This window comes from Podarcis raffonei, chromosome 11, assembly GCF_027172205.1.
Source record: "Podarcis raffonei isolate rPodRaf1 chromosome 11, rPodRaf1.pri, whole genome shotgun sequence".
In the NCBI taxonomy this organism is placed as follows: Eukaryota; Metazoa; Chordata; class Lepidosauria; order Squamata; family Lacertidae; genus Podarcis; species Podarcis raffonei.
Genome location: NC_070612.1, coordinates 64,546,989 through 64,571,742, shown reverse-complemented (window position 1 = coordinate 64,571,742; position 24,754 = coordinate 64,546,989). Strand labels below are relative to the sequence as shown.

Here is a 24,754-nt window from a genome sequence, read left to right as displayed (position 1 = left end):
CTACCCGAAGGAGTCTCAAAGCGGCTGACATTCTCCTTTCCCTTCCTCCCCCACAACAAACACTCTGTGAGGTGAGTGGGGCTGAGAGACTTCAAAGAAGTGTGACTGGCCCAAGGTCACCCAGCAGCTGCATGTGGAGGAGCGGGGAAGTGAACCCGGTTCCTCAGATTACAAGTCTATCGCTCTTAACCACTACACCACACTGACTCTCACAATATCAATATCAAACATAGCAGTTTGAAAGCACACCAGTGCAAGTAGATAAATAGGTACTGCTGTGGCAGAAAGGTAAATGGTGTTTCCGTGCACTTTGGCTTCCGTTGCGCCAGAAGCAGTTTAGTCATGCTGGCCACAAGACCTGGAAAGCTGTCTGTGGACAAACGGCGGCTCCCTTGGCCTGAAAGCGAGATAAGCGCCAGAACCCATAGTTGCCTTTGACTGAGCTTAAATATCCAGGGGTCCTTTACCTTTTACCCATATCCTATCTTTCCCCCATAATGGAACCAAGTACATGGAAGGCATTGCCCACTTGGTTCTCAGGCAGGCACCCATCCAGACACTGACCAGTCCCAAACCTGCTTCGTTTTAGCAACCTTTTACACCTTCACACCATACCTTGGGATACTTAAAGTTTGCTACTTAGGCATCATACAATGCAGGACTGATGAAATGTGTGTAAATTTGTCAAGGACTTTCTGTGCAGAAAACACTACAGTGGTACCTCAGGTTACATACACTTCAGGTTACAGACTCTGCTAACCCAGAAATAGTACCTCAGATTAAGAACTTTGCTTCAGGGTGAGAACAGAAATCGTGCAGCGGCAGCAGGAAGCCCCATTAGCTAAAGTGGTGCTTCAGGTTAAGAACAGTTTCAGGTTAAGAACAGACCTCCAGAACGAATTAAGTTCTTAACCCGAGGTACCACTGTATTACCTTTTAGCAAAGCTGTCAAGATGGCCAGGTCAATATCTTGGTGTCCTTCTGATCCCATGCGAAACACTGTAATCTGGAATGCAAGAATAGAATGTTTTTCATTAGACATTTTTAATATTTTAAATGTGGCACTTAAATGAACACAATACCACCAGGTCTGTCTGTCTGTCTGTCTGTCTGTCTGTCTGTCTGTCTGTCTGTCTATATTCAGCCCTGAAGAATCTGAAATACAGAGATACCGTGGGCAAACCCAACTGGCTGCCTACAGGTTATACATTCAGAGCAAATTTTCCCCCTTCAAAGAATTCTGGACACTGTTGTTTGTTAAGGGTTGCTGGGAATTATAACTATGTAAGGGGCAAACTACAGTTCCCAGAATTCTTTGAGGGAAAGAATGTGCTTTGAATGTGCCTTATAGGTATTGTGTTCACTGCCTAGCATTAATGCAAATCATAATTCCAAGGTCCAATAATTCATCAAGAAATGGAGACGTTACACAGCAGTAATAAATATTTAACAGAAATAGAAAAGTCTTGAAGCTTCAAAACAGAAAGGAAAATTCTATATGGAACCTATTATATAGTAGTGTGAAAAACTCATGATTCGTTCTACTTTGGCAGTTGTTGAGAGCAAGAAGTTGGGAAAGCTACTAATGGCTGACCTAACTGCTGTAGAAATGTGAACTTCACTTACATGAGTTTTTGGCAGTGGTGAGATAATTCACTACCACTGCACTCCTTCATTCATATGTGGTGACACTGTTTAGCACCATTTAGCAAAACAATGATAAATCATTTATTTTAAAACTTGAATACAATGTGCATTCAATGTGTTCATCTTGAAGGTGCCATGATACTCCGATGCTTTTATAACTACTAAATTCAGCATCTTAAGAATTGTCTGTTTTAAAAATATTATTTATTTATTTATGCATAAAAATATACATTTTTTAAAAACAAAAGTATTTCTATACTGCCATACTATGAAATATCAAGGGCTGGGGGCTGCAGTGGGATGAGGGGATCCCCTAATATCTGTGGGAGGGGTCAGTGGAGGACAGATCTCTCTACCCAGTTTGGGGTAATTGCCCCCTCCCTTTTAAATCCAGTGTGTGTGCGTGCAAGGAACCAAAACCTTTTGCCGAGTTCTGTAACTAAGCCCAGGCCAGGCCTCTTATTCTTTGTTCTCACTTCCCCAGACGCTACATCTCCCAAGAAGAACACATTCAAATTGTGGAGGGCTCTTGACAGCCGTTATCCCAATAAAGGAAAGATTAGGAAATCGTGACGTATGAATACACACACACACACAGACACACACATATACAGTGGTACCTCGAGTTACATACGCTTCAGGTTACATACGCTTCAGGTTACAGACTCTGCTAACCCAGAAATAGTGCTTCAGGATGAGAACAGAAATCGTGCTCCAGCGGCGCGGCAGCAGCAGGAGGCCCCATTAGCTAAAGTGGTGCTTCAGGTTAAGAACAGTTTCAGTTTAAGAACAGACCTCCAGAATGAATTAAATTCTTAGCCCGGCGTACCACTGTATATAATCTGAAGAATGAGTCTGCTTTAATAATTTCATGGCACTAGCAGGCCAGGTAATTTTTTTTTAATCAGATGTATTTTCTTCTTTCATTGCAGAACAAATAAGCAGGGCCTTTTTTCCAGCCGGAACTCGCCGGAACTCAGTTCCAGTCCCTCTCTGGTGGGTACCATTACCATTCTAAGAGTATGAGGGAGTTCATGGTGAGTTCTGGAACCTCTTTTTCTAGAAAAATAGCACTGCAAATGAAGATACGGCAAACATCTTGACTATTGCTTGACACATGGTGCATTTAAAACACGTTGCCTCCCCCTGAAATCCTGGGAGCTATAAGCTCTGTGAGAGGCAGAGTGCAGGATTCTTTGGGGGAGGCCACGTGCTTTAAATGTGCTTTGCATCAGGCTGACAAACCCTCCAAGCAGAGGATAATTGTCCAGCAGAAAAAGGAGTAGAAGGTAGAGATGACAGGCCAGCACCCAGCCCTGTAGCAACTCCCTTCCACTACTCAGCTCCCTGGGATTAAGCCAGTTAAGGGGATCAGCAGCGTTGTCACAGCAACAAGACTATTGTATCTTATGCAACCAGCAGGAGGAGCGCACCAGCTCAACTGTTACAAATCATTTAGCAGACACACAAGCAAAACTGTCTCCTCCCCTGCCCAACCAAACAACCCCATTCCTGCCTTTTTGGTGTTTGGAAAAATGATGACGAGGGTGACATGGAATATAGCAAATGGTAGAAAGAGGTTTGCTCTTCCCAGCCTTCTGGATATACAGAAGTCAGGGCTGACTATCACATTATGCACACCTAAAATGACAAATTCCTTCTGCAAACAAGTTACACTGTTCTTGAAGAACAGACTATTGCTCTACTAAAAATTAAAGCAAGGTCACAAACCTTTCTGAGTTTTTTAAAAAAAGGGGAGATTAAGGGTATAGATGAAGAAAGGGGACATCAACAAATGTTTAAGATAATCAAAATGATTCAAAAATGAACAATAGATAGCAAAATGCAAGAAGGCAGCAACGGTTGACCTTGATATGTGTATTTTGAGAGTCCTAAACGAATGCTACATACACCTGCAAAACAGATACAGATTTCCCCACTTTTTGGATATGCAGAAATGAATTATGCAAGAATTCACCAGTGTATGTATGAAATATAACTTGTCTGAGGGTGGCAATATTCACATGCAAAAATGTCAATATTCACTAAACTTGGGCCATTTGCTTCAGCTTATATGCAATGAAAGGAAGCAAATCATCATTCAGTCCACACAACTGAACATTTCTTCAGTAGGAGGAGATAGTCCAATAAATCAGTTATCTGCGGCTGAGCAGTAAACGTCTGTCAGACGAGTCTGGTGTTATGTAACACTTGGCTGCCCCCACCCACTCTGCTATTAATCTTAGGGGGGAAACTCCCAGTGATGCAAAGGGGATAATTTATTTAAGGTTAACACTCATGTGGGGAGTGTGTGTGTGTGTGTGTGTGGAGAGAGAGGAGATTTCCACTGGGATTGTGGATGAGGAAGGAAGGATTCCACCTGCCTGTGCACTGTGGTCACAGTGAAAATTCTCCTAGTGACACACTGTCATTTTTGGCTCCTAGGAGATGCCATAGACTTAGCACCAAAGTAATGGAGCTTTGAAGAATAAATCAGTATGAGAGAGCTGTTTCCCATTCCAAGCTTTAGTAACAAGACAAGTGTTACATCTAAAGGTAAAGGTAAAGGGACCCCTGGCCATTAGGTCCAGTCATGGACGACTCTGGGGTTGTGGCGCTCATCTCGCTTTATTGGCCGAGGGAGCCGGCGTCCAGCTTCCGGGTCATGTGGCCAGCATGACTAAGCCACTTCTGGCGAACCAGAGCAGCGCACGGAAACGCCGTTTACCTTCCCTATTTATCTACTTGCACTTTGACGTGCTTTTGAACTGCTAGGTTGGCAGGAGCAGGGACCGAGCAACAGGAGCTCACCCCATCGCGAGGATTCGAACAGCCAACCTTCTGATCAGCAAGTCCTAGGCTTTGTGGTTTAGACCACAGCACCACCTGTGTCCCGCTATACATCTAAGTGAAGTAAATAAATATTCCATCTTCATGATGGATGGTTACAACTTCTGCTAGAATCTGTTGTGTTCCTTAGCAATGCCCTAAGAGAACCCTATGGAACAAAATGTTCCAGATCTTTCCTTTTGTCTAGATGCTCTGCCCAAGCTGGGATGCCCAGCCCCAACATAGCTGTTGCTTTTTCTGATTTTGTTTTAATATGCATATTCCAACATTTTGTAGAACAGTTTCCTTATAAAGAAGGAAAAGATGAATTACATCCTGCCATCTTCTTGAAAGCACAAGGAGTGATAATGTATCCGGAGTAAGCATAAGACTACACTAAAACTCATTTTATTCTATCAGTCTCAGGAGGTAAGGAAGCAAATTTATTCTTTCTGTCAAAGATTGATGGGAGTCTGCTATCAAGAAAACAGAAATCCAAAGATGCAAGATAAGCTGCAGAAACAATGGAAATCAGCTTTCAGTCCTCCCTGTAGAAGATGAAATCCTAAAGCACTGCAGGTTATGTTTGAGTGATCTTGGCATATCCTATGATGCCCTTTCAGAGCTCTGCTTCAGATGGGCAATAGGAATTCAGGGTGAACAAATGTTTGGTCCAGAATTATAATTGTTCATCTTTATTTAAACTAGTTGAGGTGTCTCGTAAATGCAAGTTGCTTTAACATTAACAATAGACACTGCTTGCGGACAGTGAACTGCTTCTGTTTATAGTCAGGGTTATTAATACATTATGGTCCTCTAACTAGAAGAGCAGCTTCTATTCCAGTTTTGCTCAGCATTTATAATTCAGCTGGGTATGCCTGAATATTTTAGTGTAAATTTCCCTTGGCAGCAACATAAGGAGGAGAAAGAGAGAGAGAAAGAGAACGCGCAGGCACGCACACAAACCAAATGCTGAAGAATAAACTGCTCAGAAGAAAAATGCAGTAAGTATATCAGATTTGTCAGCATTGAGGGGGCCCTGCACCTATTTCTGATGTTCCTTGCCATGACTGCTTCCCTTCCCACTGTGTGCCACCCTGACTGCCACTGCCACCCCACTTTCTCCCTCCTATGACCTCACTGTCCTGGGTGCTATGCCCCACAGAGCTCTGCTCCCCCCGCACCTCCAAATCTACCAGCCAGGAGGGGGAAGTGAGAGGCTCAGAGCCACATTTCAGCCGTGTAAGGACTGCCTAGTGGCTGCTTGAGGGGAGAGGTGGTTGCGGTCTGGCATGGCTGTGCTGGGCAGACTTTGGGCTTCAGCAGAGGGCAGGGGCAGACGTCTCTCCTCTTCCACCAGCCATGCTGGCTGCTGGGGCTCCTCCGCGACTGCAGCCCATCGTGGGTGAGCTGGGGCATGTGGCTCTGGGAGCAGCAGGAGGAAAAATTATCCCCTCTGGTCCACTCCCTGGCTATTTAAGCCAGCTGTGCCCTGCACTCCATCCCAGTCATGCCGGATTTCTCACCCTGTTTTGTCACAGTGTTTGGGGGCAGGGAGGAATTTGCCTTCAGACAATATTGGGTTTTTTGCCAACTCATAGCAATTGTCAGAACTTGATGGCAGATAAGGCATTGGGTTGGATCCTTAGTCAAAGTGGACGCAGGGGGGTGCGTCAGGAGCCCCAAAACCTGGTCCGAGGAATCAGGGCATCCTGTTGAAGTGATCCAGGGGAGGGTGTTTCTATTTGGACACCCAGATGGGGGCTGATGGGCCAGAGCACTCCCAAAATGCTGATTGGAGGGGTCTTTCCAATTTGATGTACGGTATGTTACAGGACAATTCTTAACCCTGCCAAATAGATTAGAGAACAGATTAGAGAACTGGGCCAAAACAAACAAGATGAATTTTAACAGGGAGAAATGTAAAGTATTGCACTTGGGCAAAAAAAATGAGAGGAACAAATACAAGATGGGTGACACCTGGCTTGAGAGCACTACATGTGAAAAGGATCTAGGCGTCTTGGCTGACCACAAACTTGACATGAGCCAACAGTGTGACGCGACAGCTAAAAAAGCCAATGCAATTCTGGGCTGCATCAATAGGAGTATAGCATCTAGATCAAGGGAAGTAATAGTGCCACTGTATTCTGCTCTGGTCAGACCTCACCTGGAGTACTGTGTCCAGTTCTGGGCACCACAGTTCAAGAAGGACACTGACAAACTGGAACGTGTCCAGAGGAAGGCAACCAAAATGGTCAAAGGCCTGGAAACGATGCCTTATGAGGAACGGCTAAGGGAGCTGGGCATGTTTAGCCTGGAGAAGAGGAGGTTAAGGGGTGATATGATAGCCATGTTCAAATATATAAAAGGATGTCACATAGAGGAGGGAGAAAGGTTGTTTTCTGCTGCTCTAGAGAAGCGGACACGGAGCAATGGATCCAAACTACAAGAAAGAAGATTCCACCTAAACATTAGGAAGAACTTCCTGACAGTAAGAGCTGTTTGACAGTGGAATTTGCTGCCAAGGAGTGTGGTGGAGTCTCCTTCTTTGGAGGTCTTTAAGCAGAGGCTTGACAACCATATGTCAGGAGTGCTCTGATGGTGTTTCCTGCTTGGCAGGGGGTTGGACTCGATGGCCCTTGTGGTCTCTTCCAACTCTATGATTCTATGATTCTATGAAATAATCAACCAACAGCAGGCTGGTTGATACAGGATACATACCCAATGCCTGCACCCAAATCTGCTGACATCTGATAAAGTTGTGCCCTGTTTAAATCCCAAAATGGTTGTACTATACTGCATTTACCGCAACTTCACCATGCATTGACCTCACGGCTCACAGCTACACAGCACCTGGACCTGCAAATGGGTCTCTGCCCCTGAAAGGACCTACGCAAATCCCACAGTGCATAAGCTGACTTGGAAGGGAAGGAAGAAAGGAAGGAAAGCTAACTGGTAAGTAGACATAAAAGGCACCAAGAAAATAGTGGAAATGAGGGCCTAAGGTCCCAGGAAGCAGCTGGAGGGATGGAAACCCGAAATCAGTGGCATCAGAAAATAGGGATATGTCTTAGCTTTGAGTTGGGGAGCAGGACAAGACTAATAAATGTCACCTCACTGAATATTTTAAATTCAGAAGAAAGCTGTTGTTGTCAAAAGAAACTGATTTTCTTAGATGCCCTGAAAACATAACAAGATCAAGCTTCCTTCAGGTTTGCTCTGCACAACAAAAACAGACTTAAGTAGGTTAATAGCAAAAAAGGATCTGAGCAGCACTTTGAATAAAACATTGAATTGTTACCTCTTAAATGTAACCTAAATTCTAGGTAAAACCATTACTGATTACTAACTCTCTAGAGAGTACCCATTGCAACATGTACTCTAGGAGGAAAAAACATTCCTGTGATTGCTGCCAGCACATATTTTAAGAAGCATTCCAAAAAATATATATTTTAAGATGTTTGTCTCATGTTTTATAAATTCTAGAATTGTTCTAGTTCTGTGACATTTTTCCTGGGAAAGATACTGTGAGAAGTGAATACAGATATATAAACCAGCTTGACACAGTGGAAAACATGGCTAATTATATTCAGATATAGCTTATTTTTTAATGGTCATTTAAATAATAATTAAAGGAAACTTTTATGTGAGATGGTAAGTATTTGCCCTATGGAAGAGTCCCTCTCCCATGGTAGGGATTAGGAGAGTATACAGCATCATCATCATCATCATCATCATCATCATCGTCGTCGTCGTCTTATTTGTATGCTTCCTTTTCATAGGTAGAACAATGCTCATGGCGGCTTACGACAGGACAAGATTTACATAATTACCAACGTAACAGAAGTCATAAACAATAATTAAAGTACATCAAAAGGTACACAACCTAATGGAAAACAATTTCCACATAAATCATAAAATCTAAAACTAAGAATACAGCATTAATATCAACTACAATTTAAAATGACATAGATAAAAAATAAAAAACAAATTTAAAAAGGAAAAAAGAAAACGGAGCCCTCTCTGCCCCGAGGGAAGGAGGCAGGCCAGGCCCGACATGGATCTGCTCCCTCAGCCGAAAGAGAGACTGAGTATCCTCTGAGCCTTTGAATCCCCCCCCCCAGAGTCTAGGCTGGGGGGCTGGATGTGGATACACTGTATTAACAGAGTTGTGAGCAGTGCTTTTTTTCTTAAAAAAATGTTGAGGGGTACTCTCATTTTCCTACTCACACTGAAATACTGCCCTCAATGAGACCAAACTTAGATTCACAAAATGTTTTGGGGTATGCGTCCCCCTGCGTACCCCCCCCCGGAAAAATCACTGGTTGTGAGTCACCAAAAATGCTCCCGGGGGGGGGGGTGGCCCTTCACACTCTAGAAACTCTTGTTGGTTTGGTGAAAGGGAGCAGAATAAATATGGTAAAATAAAAGGAGAGTTTCCTTGATGCCTCGATCCAATCAATCAATCAATCAAAACCAACACTATGTTACAGCTGTAGACCAGCATAAGGAGCAGCACTGGATTTACGTATAAGCTAGACAAGCTATAGCTTAGGGACCCACTCTCTTGGGGCCCCAAAAAAAATTTAAAGGAAAAAACCTGGATGTATATTTCCAAAACATAAGATAAAAAACAAATACAATAACACTACACACAGCAACAGTGTTTTGTGTTGTGTAGACTCCTATGATGTAAGTAATGGGCATATATAGCATATATTCAACACAAAAAACAGTGATAATTTGTTGACAAAGGGCAGCTGGACATATAAAGGCCCCATTACCTTCAGTAGCTTAGGGCCTCATCAAACCTAAATCTGGCCCTGATAAGGAGGGAGGGGTACAATAATTTAAAATCATTAAAAATCTAAAAAAACACAACTCACTAAAAAGAGTTAAAACAGAATATATATATATATAAGTCCATAAGAATCTAAGTAAGTCTAAAAGAAGGGTTAGGAACATCAGACAAGAGTGAAAGAGCGTGAAAGAGTGTGGCACATCCGTTGCATCTTGAGCTGCTGTGCAAAATCTGGCAAATTTGTATGTTATAGTAGGATTGGCAATCTGAAAGCAGCAAGGAGGTCTAGAATTGTCTTGTGTGCCCTCGGTACTTATGCAGTGATAGTAAAGTGATTTGATGCCTTGATCCAGGTATGGGGAAAGTACTACAGTGGTACCTTGGGTTACAGACGCTTCAGGTTACATACGCTTCAGGTTACAGACTCTGCTAACCCAGAAATAGTACCTCGGGTTAAGAACTTTGCTTCAGGATGAGAACAGAAATCGTGCTCCAGCGGTGCGGCACCAGCAGGAGGCTCCATTAGTTAAAGCGATGCTTCAGGTTAAGAAAAGTTTCAGGTTAAGAACAGACCTCCGGAATGAATTAAGTACCAGTACTTAACCAGAGGTACCACTGTATTTGGTGAGAGATTTAAAATCACAAAATATGCAGCAAAGTAAAGTGTGGAAATACAGGCTGTTGGACCTTTAAAATATTCCTTTCTAAGTTGCTTCCAAAGTTCCCCACTTCCATTAGCAAATAAAGAGCATGCCCTCAACATTTCTCTGATGAAAATAGGGACGTCCTGTAATAATAATAATAATAATAATAATAATAATAATAATAATAATACCCCACCCATCTGACTGGGCTGCCCCAGGACCAATGGTCAGCCAGGCTGGGTACTGCCTGAGGCCCCCAAGGACTCTGAAGGGGTCCTGACTAGCCTGGTGCACCTGTGCTACCATTTCTGCCCCGGGGGGGGCGTGTCTCAGCTGTGGACGGGCAATGGTGCATCTTTGGAATGGGAGCAAATTTGACTCCCATTTGCAGTGGCTGCCCACCACCTTAATCTACCCAACATGCATGCCCCAGTCCATAGATATATAAAATCCATAGAATTCAGGTTATAGATCTATGAAACGTAAGCAGAAAAAAGTGTTGCACAGTTGTGGCCACGTTGGGAAGGGGAAGGTTGTGAGTGGCTCTTGGCAGCATCATGTGAAAGACTTCCTAAGGACTGGCCCTAGCCATCTCCAGCTGTGGTTTAGCATGATGTCTGAATGCAGCCAATATTAAGCAGCTCTTTATAAACTTGAAGATCTACATTGGAAAATATCCAAGTTAGCCCTGAATACTAGAAGCATGATAAGCTACCAAAACATGATAACAATCTATTTATGTAGGTTATATGCCTGTTATTTAAGCAATCGGAAAAACCGCTTGCTTAAAATAGCAGTTCTTTCTTTGTTGCCTAATTATAGGTTCTTCACAAATACCATAATCCTTTTATTTTTCTATTCATAAAAATGTAGCATTAAACTTTTTGAGGTGTTATCTTGAACTGACAAAATTCAGTCACAGTACTGGCTTCTTTTAATGTTGAAATCTAAATAACGATTAAATATTTGGGAGGTTCCAGCATGTCAGCATGCTAAAGGGGGACAATAACTCAACAATACAGTATATTAAAGGAAAAATAAGGCAGTATATCCCAGCCCAGCCCCCTTTTCTCCCTACAGCAATGGACTGTCATTGAATTTATGCATGGTATCTTACTTGACAAGAATATTCTTTCCATGGGAATTAAGGTTATCAAGCATCCTCAAACAGTTACTTTGCATATGATAAGATCTGGTGTATTGATCCAGCAGAAACATCTGAACAAGATAAGCTTTGTTGATAGAGTTGTTGTGAAGGTCATGGGGGAATCTAAGAGCTGCTTGCAATGTTTCATTTCAGCAGCAAGTGTAGATACGAAAAGAACCGGAGAATAGTTACAAATAGGCAGCTTTCTAATGCTGGCAAATTCAAATAGTTCCCAGGCACAATTTCTCTATGTCTGACACAAATTTACAACACTTCCTATGAACATCCATCCATTATTGAAAAAATTGACAAGAGATGCCTTGTCTGTTTTGAAAAAAATTGGGATACTTATTTGGTGTTATTTTGCTTATTTTAGTCCCCTTTGGTTAAACTCCTTATTTCTGGCTACCTAAAACCGTTCTTAACCTGAGGCAGGTATGTATATTAAATCATGCACAAGTGACCAATGCCTATGAGACCCTGTTCCCTGCCCTTCCTACAGGCCTTCTTTGCACTCTGGAGACCAGAAGCACAACCCATTTACTCCTGCATGGTCCTTGGGCTTGTAAACCCAACCACCAGCACTGGGTTGTGGCATCTCAAGGTTATTACGGTGCATCAGTGCCACATATTTATAAAAATCCAGAGTCACCTAGAATAGCCAGCTTCCAAACTGACTTGAATTTTTCATGTTATGCTTCACTTATGAACAAAAAAAGAAAGACAAGATGTCTGCATGCACATTAATGGAGCCCAAGACTCCATGAAATTGAGCACTGGATTTGGTCTGAGAGAGGGAACCCAAAAACAGCAACAGAGAGAAAACTAACCAGCCTAAAGTCAGAAGAAAACTGCCCGTCGGGGAGGGCTGATTTAATAACTTCCACACTACAGCATTTTGAAGCACTCTTTAACAAGCCTGGCATTCAATCTACCATGTTTGTTTTTTAAAAAGGGAAAGGCAGCTTGGGAGTGGGGGGCTGTGGATCTGATCTCAGCAGTGGTGCTGCAGCTGCAGCAGCAGGGGATGTGCAGAAAGTATCTTCTGCTGTTCCCTATTATTCTCCTTCCCCAGGGGAAGAGGAAAGAGGAGAATTCCCATGGATGGGAATAAAGTTGTGTGGGTAAATGGCACCCAGATAAACAGACCTGTGAACTATTTCTCATTCCAAACCACTTCTAGTTGTCCCTTGTGTTTCAGAAGCCTGACTGGCTTCAACGGAAGTTGGGAATTGAGGGTCACAGTCCCGTGCTGTGGAAGACTTTTCAGCTGATATTCAGGAGGTATCCTTGATATTCACTTGCAGGGGACTCTTGAAGACCTTTTTATGTCAACTGCCCTATTCAGTTGCTTGAATATTATTAAGATAAGCCAGTTATGGTTATGATTATTTTGCATTGTTTTTTATGGTATTTTTTAACTACACTAGTATCTAGTTATTGTGGTTAAAAGTTTTATTATTTTGGAAAATAATTTTTTTATTTCAAAAAGAAACAAGAAAAAAAGAATGGGCTTTTGCAAAAAGACTACAACATACTATACAATTATGGGATGCTAATAGGAACACAACCACAACTCTCTGCTCTTGGCAATGAGTAAATAAAATCTAACATGCAAAACGGACAGGGAAGGAGCTTCTTCTCTCATGCATGCCAAAAAGAGATGGGATTTTCTTGTTTGCCTTTAGCTAGAGACTAATTAAATGCTTTCCCATGCTTCCTTAATATGGATGTGTGCTCCTGGGACTCAACAGTCTTTCTCTGAATGCTAGTAGGCATGCATCTGCTATCTAAATTCCTGTCCTTATAGAATCATAGAACCATAGAGTTGGAATAGACCACAAGGGCCATCGAGTCCAACCCCCTGCCAAGCAGGAAACACCATCAGAGCACTCCTGACATATGGTTGTCAAGCCTCTGCTTAAAGACCTCAAAAGAAGGAGACTCCACCACACTCCTTGGCAGCAAATTCCACTGTCAAACAGCTCTTACTGTCAGGAAGTTCTTCCTAATGTTTAGGTGGAATCTTCTTTCTTGTAGTTTGGATCCATTGCTCCGTGTCCGCTTCTCTGGAGCAGCAGAAAACAACCTTTCTCCCTCCTCTATGTGACATCCTTTTCTATATTTGAACATGGCTATCATATCACCCCTTAACCTCCTCTTCTCCAGGCTAAACATGCCCAGCTCCCTTAGCCGTTCCTCATAAGGCATCGTTTCCAGGCCTTTGACCATTTTGGTTGCCCTCCTCTGGACACGTTCCACTTTGTCAGTGTCCTTCTTGAACTGTGGTGCCCAGAACTGGACACAGTACTCCAGGTGAGGTCTGACCAGAGCAGAATACAGTGGCACTATTACTTCCCTTGATCTAGATGCTATACTCCTTGTGTGACCATAAGTAATTTAACAGAATGGTGCTCTTATATTCACTGAAGCCAGCAGCACAGTTAGAAAGAAAAGGCCAACCCACATGACCGAAGGCCAGGCCACAGTCAGGCAGCTACTTACACACGGCTGCCTAAATGACAAGTGAGTGACTTGTGATGATTTTTAATTTGAGCTGTAACATTTGCTCAATATCACTGCTTTATCATTTATGACAACTCATTATGGGTCATTTTGTGGTGGCTTTGCCCAGACAAACAAGAGTTCATTGATGGTAACAGAGACATCTTCATTGACAGCAACACCCCTGGATTAGACATCATTCACAGTCTGCAGTTTCACCTACAGCAGTTTTGTTTTCTGTGGATACAACATTAGCTCTTATGTGTCATTTTATGAGCCCTGACTGAATTAATTTTGGAATGGAAATGGGCTCATCAGACCTTTCCCAGATAATATAAAAAGAAATTTGACATCAATATTGTGGACGGTTACTGAGGTTTACTAGCTAATACAGTGGTACCTTGGATTACCTACACTTCAGGTTACATACGCTTCAGGTTACAGACTCTGCTAACCCAGAAATAGTGCTTCAGATTAAGAACTTTGCTTCAGGATGAGAACAGAAATCGTGCTCCGGCGGTGCGGCAGCAGCAGGAGGCCCAACTGTTCAGGTTAAGAACAGTTTCAGGTTAAGAACGGACCTCCGGAACGAAATAAGTACTTAACCCGAGGTACCACTGTAGTGGCATTGGCGACTCAGATTCTATCATGTCTTTCAGAATGACTCTCACCAACTCAGTGTTCTTGGAGTTCTGGGAAGCCTTTAATACATTTCAGCCTCCAAAATTATTACTGTGGCTTTGTCCTACCAGCTTCTGTAAAGCCAAAAACCAAATGTCAGGACTGGTCGTTGTCCTCTTCAGATCACCACACAAATGCTTCTTGTTCTTTTATAAAACTTCTTATTGCGTATTAACAAAACATTCTTATAAACGGTTCTTAACTATTATTCCTCAGAGTCACTTCTTTCAGATACCTTCTGAGCTCTGCTTCTCCATGACCAGCCACCCTCAAAATGGCGAAGGCGCCCTTCCCTTCGCTTTCCCGCTCTTTTTTCTAACCTCCTGGCTAGAGCTGGCCTGTATCTCCCCTCCTCCCAATCTGAGCTAGAACTGAACCCTTGCCTTTCCTGGGAACAGCCGGTCCCTCCCTGTTGTTCCTCTTGCTCCCTTCTATTAGATTCACTGCTCTCCTCCCCCCCTTGGGGAATGCTTTCTCCCTCTGATAAACTGAAAACTTCTAACTCTTCCCTGACATCACCCCCTCCCCTAAGCCCCCCTTCCTCCTCCTCCTCGCTCTCCTCTGTTTCTGAAGGACCGAACCCTATGAACTCCTCTTGCTCGCTATCTGTCTCTTCAAAAATTTCTTGAAGATGCCAGTTATGGGGATTTGGCTTGTGGGGATATTTTCTATGAAATTCTCTCTGCAATTCCGGAACGTTAATTTTTTCTGTTGGTTCCCATGAGTTCTCAGACTCATCTAACCCTTTCCATGCAACCAAATACTGTAATTTCCTCCTACTTATTCTCGAGTCTAATATCTCTTCCACTTCGGTCTCCTCTTCCCCCATCATGGTGGGAAAAGGAGGTGGTTCCCTTGAAATTTGATACTTATGCGCTGGTACAAACACTGACAATAAAGATCTATGAAATACAGGGTGTATTCTCATATTTTCAGGTAAATGAAGCTTGAAAGCAACTGGGTTAATTTGAGCCTTTACTTGGAAAGGTCCCAATCTCCTTGGTTCTAGCTTTTTACACCTCCCTCGTATTGGTAGTCCCTTGGTAGACAGCCATACCCAGCTCCCTACTTGGATTTCTTCCCCAACTCGCCGGTGCCTGTCTGCAGCTTTCTTGTAAGCCTCTTTAGCTTCTTCCAAATCCTCTTTCAATATCTCATGAATGCACCTCAACTCCTCTATCATTTGTTCTGCTGCTGGTACTGCTAACTGCTCCTCTTGACCTGGGAATGCCCTTGGGTGCAAGCCATAGTTTGCCACAAATGGGGCTCTGCCCGTAGACACATGCAGTGCATTATTATACGCAAACTCTGCTAGACTCAGCTTCTCTAACCACCCGCTTTGCTGATAACCAGCATAACACATCAGATATTGTTGTAGTGTTGCATTCGTTCTTTCAGCTTCCCCATTGGTTTGCGGGTGTCTCGCCAACGTGAGGCTTAGCTCCACATCTAGTAACTGCATTAACCTTCTCCAAAATTGTGATGTAAATTGGGCCCCTCTATCTGAAATGATTTGTGATGGCAAACCATGCAACCTAAAAATATTATCTAAAAACATCTTTGCAGTTTCCTGCGCGGTCGGAATTTTGGCACATGGTATGAAATGCGCCATCTTGGTTAGCATGTCAACCACCACAAAGATCACTGTTTGCCTATGCGATGATGGTAGATCCGTTATAAAATCCATAGACACCACATCCCAAGGCCTTCCCGGCGTGGGCATAGGTTGCAACAACCCTGCGGGAGCTGCTCTAGGTGCCTTAGCTCGTTGACATACTTCACAACCTCTTATATATTGCGTTACCTCCTCCCTCAACTTTGGCCACCAGAACTGCCGTGTTATCTGATAGAGGGTTTTTTCTCTACCAAAATGTCCTGCAGTCAGGTTATCATGATGTTGCCTCAACACTTTACCTCTTAATTCACCTACAGGTACATACAGCATCCCTCTCCTGTACAACAATCCACCTTTTTCCTTGAAACCTTCCTCTTCCCCTCTACCTTTTCTCAGTTCCTCCATTTTCTTTTGTGCAAACTCATCTGTTACTGTCAACTGCTGGAATTCCCTGCCGTCCACTACTACGGCTGCACACCCCCACTGATCCGATCTCAGCATTTCTCGCAACTTGGGAGGTGCTTCCCCTTCCATATACTCAGGTTTGCGCGATAGCGCGTCTGCACGAACATTTTGATGCCCAGGTATGTACTCAATCCTAAAATTAAACCCAGCAAAAAACTCCGCCCACCTAATTTGCCTTTGGTTTAGCTGTCTAGCAGTTCTCCAATACTCTAAATTCTTATGATCTGTTTGTACCACCACCTGATGTGACGCCCCTTCCAAAAAATGTCTCCACACTTTAAAGGCAGCATGCACAGCTAAAAGTTCCTTATCAAATATGGTGTAGTTTTGTTCTGATTGATTTAATTTTCTAGAGTAGAATGCACAGGGTCTCCAGTCCCCTTCCTTGTCCTGTTGCAGCAGAATGGCCCCAATAGCCCTATCAGAGGCATCCGTTTCTACCTTCATACGTTTACTTGGATCTAGGTGCATAAGATATTTTTCTGAAGCAAACACCGCCTTTAATTTATCAAAGGCCTTCTGTGCTTCCTCAGACCATCTGAATGGGCCCTTACCTCTTAGACAATCAGTCAGTGGCGTTGTGATTTTGGAGTAATTACCTATGAATTTACGATAGAAATTAGCAAATCCTAAAAACCTCTGTAGATCTTTCTTAGTTTTAGGTGCCTCCCATTCCACCACTGCCTGAACTTTACTGGGGTCCATGTGCACCCCTTTGTGGGAAATGCAATATCCCAGGAACTCCACCTTTTGTGTGTGGAGCTTACACTTCTCTAACTTCACATATAACCTGTTGGTCCTCAATCTCTCTAACACCTGCGTGACATGTTTTACGTGTTCCTCCATACTTTCACTATATATTAAGAGGTCATCTAAATAAGAGACACAGAACTGATCCAGTATACCTGCTAAGACGTGATTGATGAAGGTTTGAAATATCCCTGAGCCATTTTGTAAGCCAAAAGGCATTACCAAGAATTCAAATGCACCATACTTAGTACAAAAACTGGTTTTCCACTCATCCCCTTCTCTGACCCTTATCAGATTATATGCTCCTTGTAGATCAAGCTTGGTAAAGACTTTGGCTGACCTTACTCTAAGAGGTCATCTATACGTGGCAGTGGGCACACGTGAGGCTTCATTTGGCTGTTAAGGATTCTGAAGTCACATACTAATCTCGGTGCCCCTTCCTCTCCTCTCTTTTTGACAAAAAAGACAGGAGCACCCCCCGAGGCCGTGGACTCTCTAATAAAACCTCTCTGCAAATTCTTTTGCAGGAACTCCCTCAATGCTGCAGATTCTACTTCCGACATGGCATATATCTTGCTTGGTGGCAACTGTGCCCCAGGGACCAGATCTATCTTGCAATCATAGGGCCTATGTGGCGGAAGTTTATCCGCTTCTTTTTCACAAAAAACATCCCGATAAGCAATATATTGTGACGGAATCTCACTTTCATTCCCCATCAACTTCCCTTCCACCTCTGTTCCCATTACTTCCACTGAGATTTTTCCCTTTCCCCCCAAACAATATGTCATACAATAGATTGAACCAAAAACCAAAGACCTTTGATGCCAGGCAATCACCGGATTGTGACGATTGAGCCAACTCATGCCCAGCACCATTGGGTGCCCAGCTAGTTTGGTCACATGAAATGCCCTGGTCTCTGAGTGATGACCCATATCCATTCTCATTGGTGGAGTCTCGTAAGTCACTTCTCCTGACAGTAGCGGTCTGCCGTCGATTGTTTTCACTCACAGTGGGAAATTCAAAGGTAACAAAGCGATTTTGTGTTCCTGTACCAATTTTTGGTCTATGAAATCTGCTGACGCTCCTGAGTCTAACAGCGCCTCTACCTGGACCCTATGTCCATTGGGTAGTTGTAGTTGCACCTTCACCGTTAGTCCTGGGATAGGTGGTTCCGCGTGAGAGCCTTCTATTGCTTCTCCACCCGGCTGCAAGCTCCCATTTCCAGCCGGGGACATTCGTTTCCCTGATGCAGTTCCTTCGAGCAATTTTCTTCTCCCATGTCTGTTCCAGATAGAGACTCCCATCCTTTACGATTGCGACATTGTCGTGCTAGATGCCCTGGTTTTCCACAGACGAAGCAACGTCTTGTGTCTCTCCCTGCATTTCCTCTTACTATGGAAGTGGTAGTCACTGGGAGGGGTCTGGCTGCTCCTAATTCCATGGACTCTGGCCACTCTCGTCCTGTCATGTTGCCCGCTCTGCTCTCTGTACTTTCAATAATATTGTTTTCCCGCCATCGCGGTCTCCATTGTTCCTTCTTTTCACTAGCCCTCCGTTCCACGCGTAGGCTCAATTGCAGGCAAGTTCGGACCAGAGAGTCCAAGGAACTAGGTTCTGGCATTTGGGCCAATTGGTCTAAAATCTCATTATTCAGTCCTTCCCTAAAAAGGGCTGCAACTGTTGGGGAATTCAGATCCCATTTTAATTTCTGCACCAGCAAACTAAAGTTGGATCAATAAACTCCCACAGTGTCCTTTCCTTGTCTCATTCTCAACAGCTGCCTAGCTGTGGTTGTTTCATGTGCAGGATCTAAGAAAATCGTGTCTAGATACTGCAGAAACATTTGTAGATTTCCTAGGGCGGCATCCCTCCTAGATATTAGGGGTATAACACAGTCCTTAGCCCTCCCTTCCAAGAAATTAATCACATAAGCAACCTTCTCTTGCTCAGATTGAAATTCTACATTCTTATAAACGTTTCTTAACTATTATTCCTCAGAGTCACTTCTTTCAGATACCTTCTGAGCTCTGCTTCTCCGTGACCAGCCACCCTCAAAATGGCAAAGGCGCCCTTCCCTTCGCTTTCCCGCTCTTTTTCCTCCCCTCCTGGCTAGAGCTGGCTTGTATCTCCCCTCCTCCCAATCTGAGCTAGAACTTAACCCTTGCCTTTCCTGAGAACAGCCGGTCCCTCCCTGTTGCTCTCTTCTCTTCAATTCACTGCTCTCCTCCCCCCCTTGGGGAATGCTTTCTCCCTCTGGGAAACTGGAATCTTCTAACTCTAACTCTTCCCTGACACCAAACATGCTTAAAAAAGAGTAAAATATGTTTAATGTAAATAATTTTGCACTGTGAATCATTATCAGTGTGTGAAACATTATTACATGCTAAAACTTTCTGTACATGGGCTGAGGGCTTGGCAACACACAATTTACTTACAGGGATAAAGCTTTTTTAAAATACTCATGTGGCTCTAAGCCATAATTTTAAAACAAAATAGGTTGAATTTGTTATCATTTGTGATCCTGCTTAGTTATGCCAGTGACCATAAAACATTTCATACAGTTTTATTTACTTTCCCTGTTTTGTACACCACTAAGCTCATTGATTCCTGCCAACCTAGCAGTTTGAAAGAACGTCAAAGTGCAAGTAGATAAATACCGTATTTTTCGCACCATAGGACGCACCGGACAATAGGATGTACCTTGTTTTAGAGGGGGGAGAACAAGGAAAAAAAATTCTTCCGCTCTCTGCCCAGCGCCCCTTCAGTGAAGCGGCAGGAGGCGCTGCGCAGAGTGGGAGAATTTCCTCCTCTTGTTTTCCTGCTCTAAAACAAGGTGCCGTTTAAGGTGCGTTCAACCTTGGAAGGTTCCTTTCGACCTGCTCTTTGGGGCTGGTGGGGGGAAGCCCACCACCAGCCCCAAAGAGCAGGTCAGGGAGCAGCGGAAAGGCGCAGCGGAGAGGCTGCTGCCATAGTCACGCGTCACTTCTCCAGCTGGGAGAGAGTCGCGGGGCTATGGCTTCTTTAGCCCCGCACGCGCTCTCCCGGCTGGAGAGGTGACGCATGGCTATAGAGGCTCCTGCCATAGCCGCGCGTCACCTCTCCAGCCGGGAGAGGGTCGCGGGGCTATGGCGTCTTCGCTCCATAGGACGCACACACATTTCCCCTTCATTTTTGAAGGGGAAAAAGTCCGTCCTATAGAGCGAAAAATACGGTAGGTACCGCTCCGGCGGGAAGGTAAACGGCGTTTCCGTGCGCTGCTCTGGTTTGCCAGAAGCGGATTAGTCATGCTGGCCACATGACCCGGAAGCTGTACGCCGGCTCCCTCAGCCAATAAAGCGAGATCAGCGCCGCAACCCCAGAGTCGGCCACGACTGGACCTAATGGTCAGGGGCCCCTTTACCTTTACCTTTAAGCTCATTGATATGGTTAAATAAATGCTAAAAAATAACAATGTTAGCAATCTGAACTTGCAATCTGAACATAGCTGGGGTTTTTTATGGCTACCATTATCATTTTTGTGCCAGGGAGCCCCCTCTGTTTAGAAAAGCTTTGCAGTCTGTCAAGTCCATCATCAAGATCTACTTCATCAAGCAATGGTGACCCTAAACCATCTCAGGCTTATCTTCCCTGTCACATGCATTGCCATTTGGTTTGATTTTGCCCCACCACTAATAAGTCAACACTCTTCTTACTGATGCTGCCCTTGATTTCTTCATGCAAGGCCCTGGGACAGGGATTGCATCTTTCATTGCATTTTGCATAGCTCCTAGCATGCTGATGGAGGCAAATTGTTAAGCAGCAACAGCATATACACAAAAAGAATAACACCACTGGTTTCAGAAAATGCACATTTGGAATTCAGATTCTGAAAACAATATTTAAATGCTTCCAGCCAGACCTAAGGTAATATAATGTGATGGATGCATTTATGATGCTCTGTGAATAATTTATCCATAACTTAAAGTCCAATGAAACTTCTTAATTGAGTTAATGACATTACCTGTAGGTAAGGCCAATGGAAGCTGTTCCTACAAATTTAAAGTTTTAATGTCATTCCCATTTTATTTGTTCTTACATTTTACTTAAATCACCTTTTAATCAGCTGTTTGTGGCTGGTCTTATGGACTCTTCATGCCCAAGTGTCCAGTTACACAGATGTACATGTAAAAGACAGAATGGTTTCTAACTGACACCCACCGAAACACAGTTTTAGTTCACACAGATGTAACATAACCAGTCTCCAAACCATGTGCTGGAGATTGGGAAAGTGCATTTTAGTAGGGTTGCCATACGTCCAAGATTTCCTTGACATGTCCTCTTTTCCATGGCCAACATCTCCGGCCAGGCCGATTTTTACAATTTACAAAAAATGTCTGGGTTGCTGTTGTTTTTATGTTTGGGCATGTGCATGCTCAAGGGGCTCCCGATCCTCAGCTGAGTCAGCCCTGGTGTTCCCCCCACTTGCATGCAGGAGCATTGGGGCCTCTTTGCACAGCTCAGCTGGGAAGCAGCAGGCTCCCCATCCCCAGCTGAGCCGTGTGTGTGTGTGTGTGTGTGTGTGTGTCCTCTTTCTTGCTCTTCCAAACATAGCAACCCTAATTTTAGATTCTCTCTCTTGTGCATGAATTCCCTCTCCCTTCCAAGGAGGTTAAACGTCAGGTAAACATGTCACTAACTATGGATAAGGCTAACCAGGAATGCCCCACATTGCAGTGTGCAATTGCCCTCCTAAGCGTGGTTTCAGCTCATGGCTTTGAGATATTCCAGGCGAGCCTTAGAGAAGCCAGAGGTTGGGTAATGCAAATCTAACACAAACTATGGTTTGAGCCATGAAAGTTAGAAGGACGGACTGCATACCACTGCAGGTCCCCCAATCTCCAAACTGAGATTGAACCTTATTTATGCACCAAGCCGGTATGAAATTGGGCTTCTGTGTTTCATGCCTAGAGAATGTGCTTCCATACCAGTTCCTTCTTCTTCATGCATTCCATGAGGATTATGAAGAGATGCTGGGCCTGGGTCCGGGTATAGGTGAAGGTCTTCTGAATGGTGACAAGCAATTGGTCCCTCAGAGATTCATTGATAAGTCTGAAATTCAAAAGGGGGCATTGAAAATCCTGGAACCAAAATGTTGACCAATAAGCAGTGCTTTGGGCAATCTCTCTTTAAAAAGCAAATTTCTGAGAGAAGGAAAACACAGATACTGCATTGAAAACACTGAAACCTGTGTTTAATAGAAAAATTAAGCAAATCCCCATAATTTATTTCTGCAGGTTATTTTGCAATGTTTATTACTTTGCACAAGTTAGTCTGCTAATTGTTCTAATCTTGAGAAGCAGAGAGAAGCTGAGCCTTGCCTATGACCACTGAAAGTGTTTGCCAGAAATTCTTCTCACTTCTGAGATTTCATCAGATATTGCCAACCTTCTTTCAAGCTGTAACAGCTAGAATTTGCTTTAAAAAGAACAATAAAGAAAACTGTGACATGTTAGCCCTAATGCCACACACTGCAGTTTTCCACACTTGCAGAATCATGCCCTGCATGAAGTCCTGGAGGGGAAGTTCAGAGGGTAACCACACATATGCAAGATTATGACAAGCTAGTCCATTCAGAAACTGCCAAGAAACAAAAATTTGAAAAGAATTGCTGTGTTTGAAGAAAGACCTGCCTTTTGAACAACAAGTCTCTGTTGCTTCAGAATCATGGTATCAATTTCCACATTATCACCTGGCAAAATGGCTTGGAAGCATATCACTTACCAGGGATTTCTTAATGAATTTAGGCTGCAATTGACAAGCTGGGGTCCAATGCTATCTTGTACTGACTTTTGCCACCCCAGCTCTATGTGGATCCTACTCTTAGAGACTGGAAAAAAACCATCATGTAATGGAGAAAAGCAGCCATATGGCCCTACAAGCAGGACTGTGGTTAAGTATCCATGCAAAACTGAATACAATGCTCCCCAGATATCCCCAATCTAGCCCTCCTCAATCTGGTTTCCTCCAGATGTTTTGAACTACAACTCAACTCCTATTATTCCTGACCATCTGCTATACTGGCTGATAGCAGTTGCGGGCAAAAACACCAGGTTGGCGCAGGTTGCACACTTGTTTTTCTCTCTCTCCAGCAATATCATCTAGCACAGCCTTTCTCAACCTGTGGTCCCCCAGGTGTTGTTGAACTACAACTCCCATCACCCCTAGCTAGCAAGGCCAGAGCTCAGGGGTGATGGGAGTTGTAGACCAGCAACATCTGGGGACCCACAGGTTGAGAACTGCCGATCTAGCACTACTGGATTGTATAGACCATGCTTCCTCAAACTTGGCACTCCAGGTGTTTTTGGCCTACAATTCCCATGATCCCTAGCTAGCAGGACCAGTGGTTCAGGGATGATGGGAATTGTAGTCTCAAAACATCTGGACGGCCGAGGTTGAGGAAGCCTGGTGTAGACCATACATTGTAGTCTCAACCATTGCAGTGATGCATTATTAGTATGCAGATGACACTTAGCTTTAGAGGAGGCAGTGAATGGATCCATGAGCTCAGTGTCAAACTAAATGAGGGTGAGTAGAATAACGCTTATTACAGTGGTTCTCAACCTGTGGTCCCCAGATGTTGTTGGACTACAACTCCCATCATCCCTGAGCTCTGGCCTTGCTAGCTAGGGGTGATGGGAGTTGTAGTTCAATAACACCTGGGGACCAAGAGGTTGAGAAAGGCTGGCTTAATCCAAGCAATATAAAAATGTTAACAACGGGAGGTGGTGATTCCTATTATTGTTATCAATAATAAAATATTTTATTTTTATACCACCCTTCCACTAAACTAATCTCAAGGTAACAAAAATCAAAACATCACATTTCAAATAACTATGAACCATCTGAAGATCAACAATGCTGAGAACACTAAAATATATTTGCCCTCCAACTGCTTGGGTAAACAAGTGTATCTTCTTCAATTGGGGCCTAAATTTCAAAAGTAAAAAAGCCAGTGGAAAGGAGTTCCATAGTCCACATCCATAGTCCCTCCATACAGTGAAACTTAGTAAAGCCTGCCCTGCAGATCTTAATGACCAGGTCTACTGATCTTGGAAGTGATGCTCCTACAGATTATTCCCCCCAAAAAACTTTTTAAATTAATTTTCCAAAAAAATTTTAGACAGACAAACAAACATACATACATCCTAATTGTAATTAAACCAATCTTAATAACATTGTTAAGTGACTTCCTCAAATCCCCCTGGTTCAATTTCATTGTATATCATTTTAACAGTTTTCCAAAATCTATCTTCTCAAAAAAAAAATAACTTGATCACTTAACATCTTTCAATCTTTCTAATCTAGCTTTAAACATCTTAATTCCTATCCTTACATATTTAAATCCTAAGACTATCTCATATTTGCAAGCTTTTCCAGTTAGGTTATCTTGACATATTTAGCTAAATAGTCTTTGAATTTTGTCCATTCTTCCTGGTACTCCTCCTCCTTCTGGTCTCGGACTCTTCCAGTCAGGTCAGCTAGCTCCGAAAAGTCCATCATCTTCATCTGCCAATCTTCCACTGTTGGTACTTTTTGTGTTTTCCCATTCTTCGCTAACAAAATTCTTGCTGCAGTTGTGGCATACGAAAACAATTTAACATCTTTCTTGGGCAATTCCAAACCTGTTATTC

The 24,754-nt window shown here is 43.4% G+C and overlaps 1 protein-coding gene across 4 annotated transcripts in view; it reads right to left on the bottom strand.

Moving 5' to 3' along the window:
* Nucleotides 1-24,754, bottom strand: part of LOC128423062 (transient receptor potential cation channel subfamily M member 3) — a 365,948-nt gene that overhangs the window by 69,027 nt on the left and 272,167 nt on the right. For all 4 annotated transcript variants that reach the window (XM_053407777.1, XM_053407778.1, XM_053407779.1 and 1 more), the window contains exons 8-9: nt 22,049-22,172; nt 934-1,006 (exon numbers count right to left, since the gene is read on the bottom strand). In XM_053407777.1, the coding sequence (XP_053263752.1) occupies nt 934-1,006; nt 22,049-22,172 (197 nt within the window). The remainder of the gene's footprint in view (nt 1-933; nt 1,007-22,048; nt 22,173-24,754) is intronic.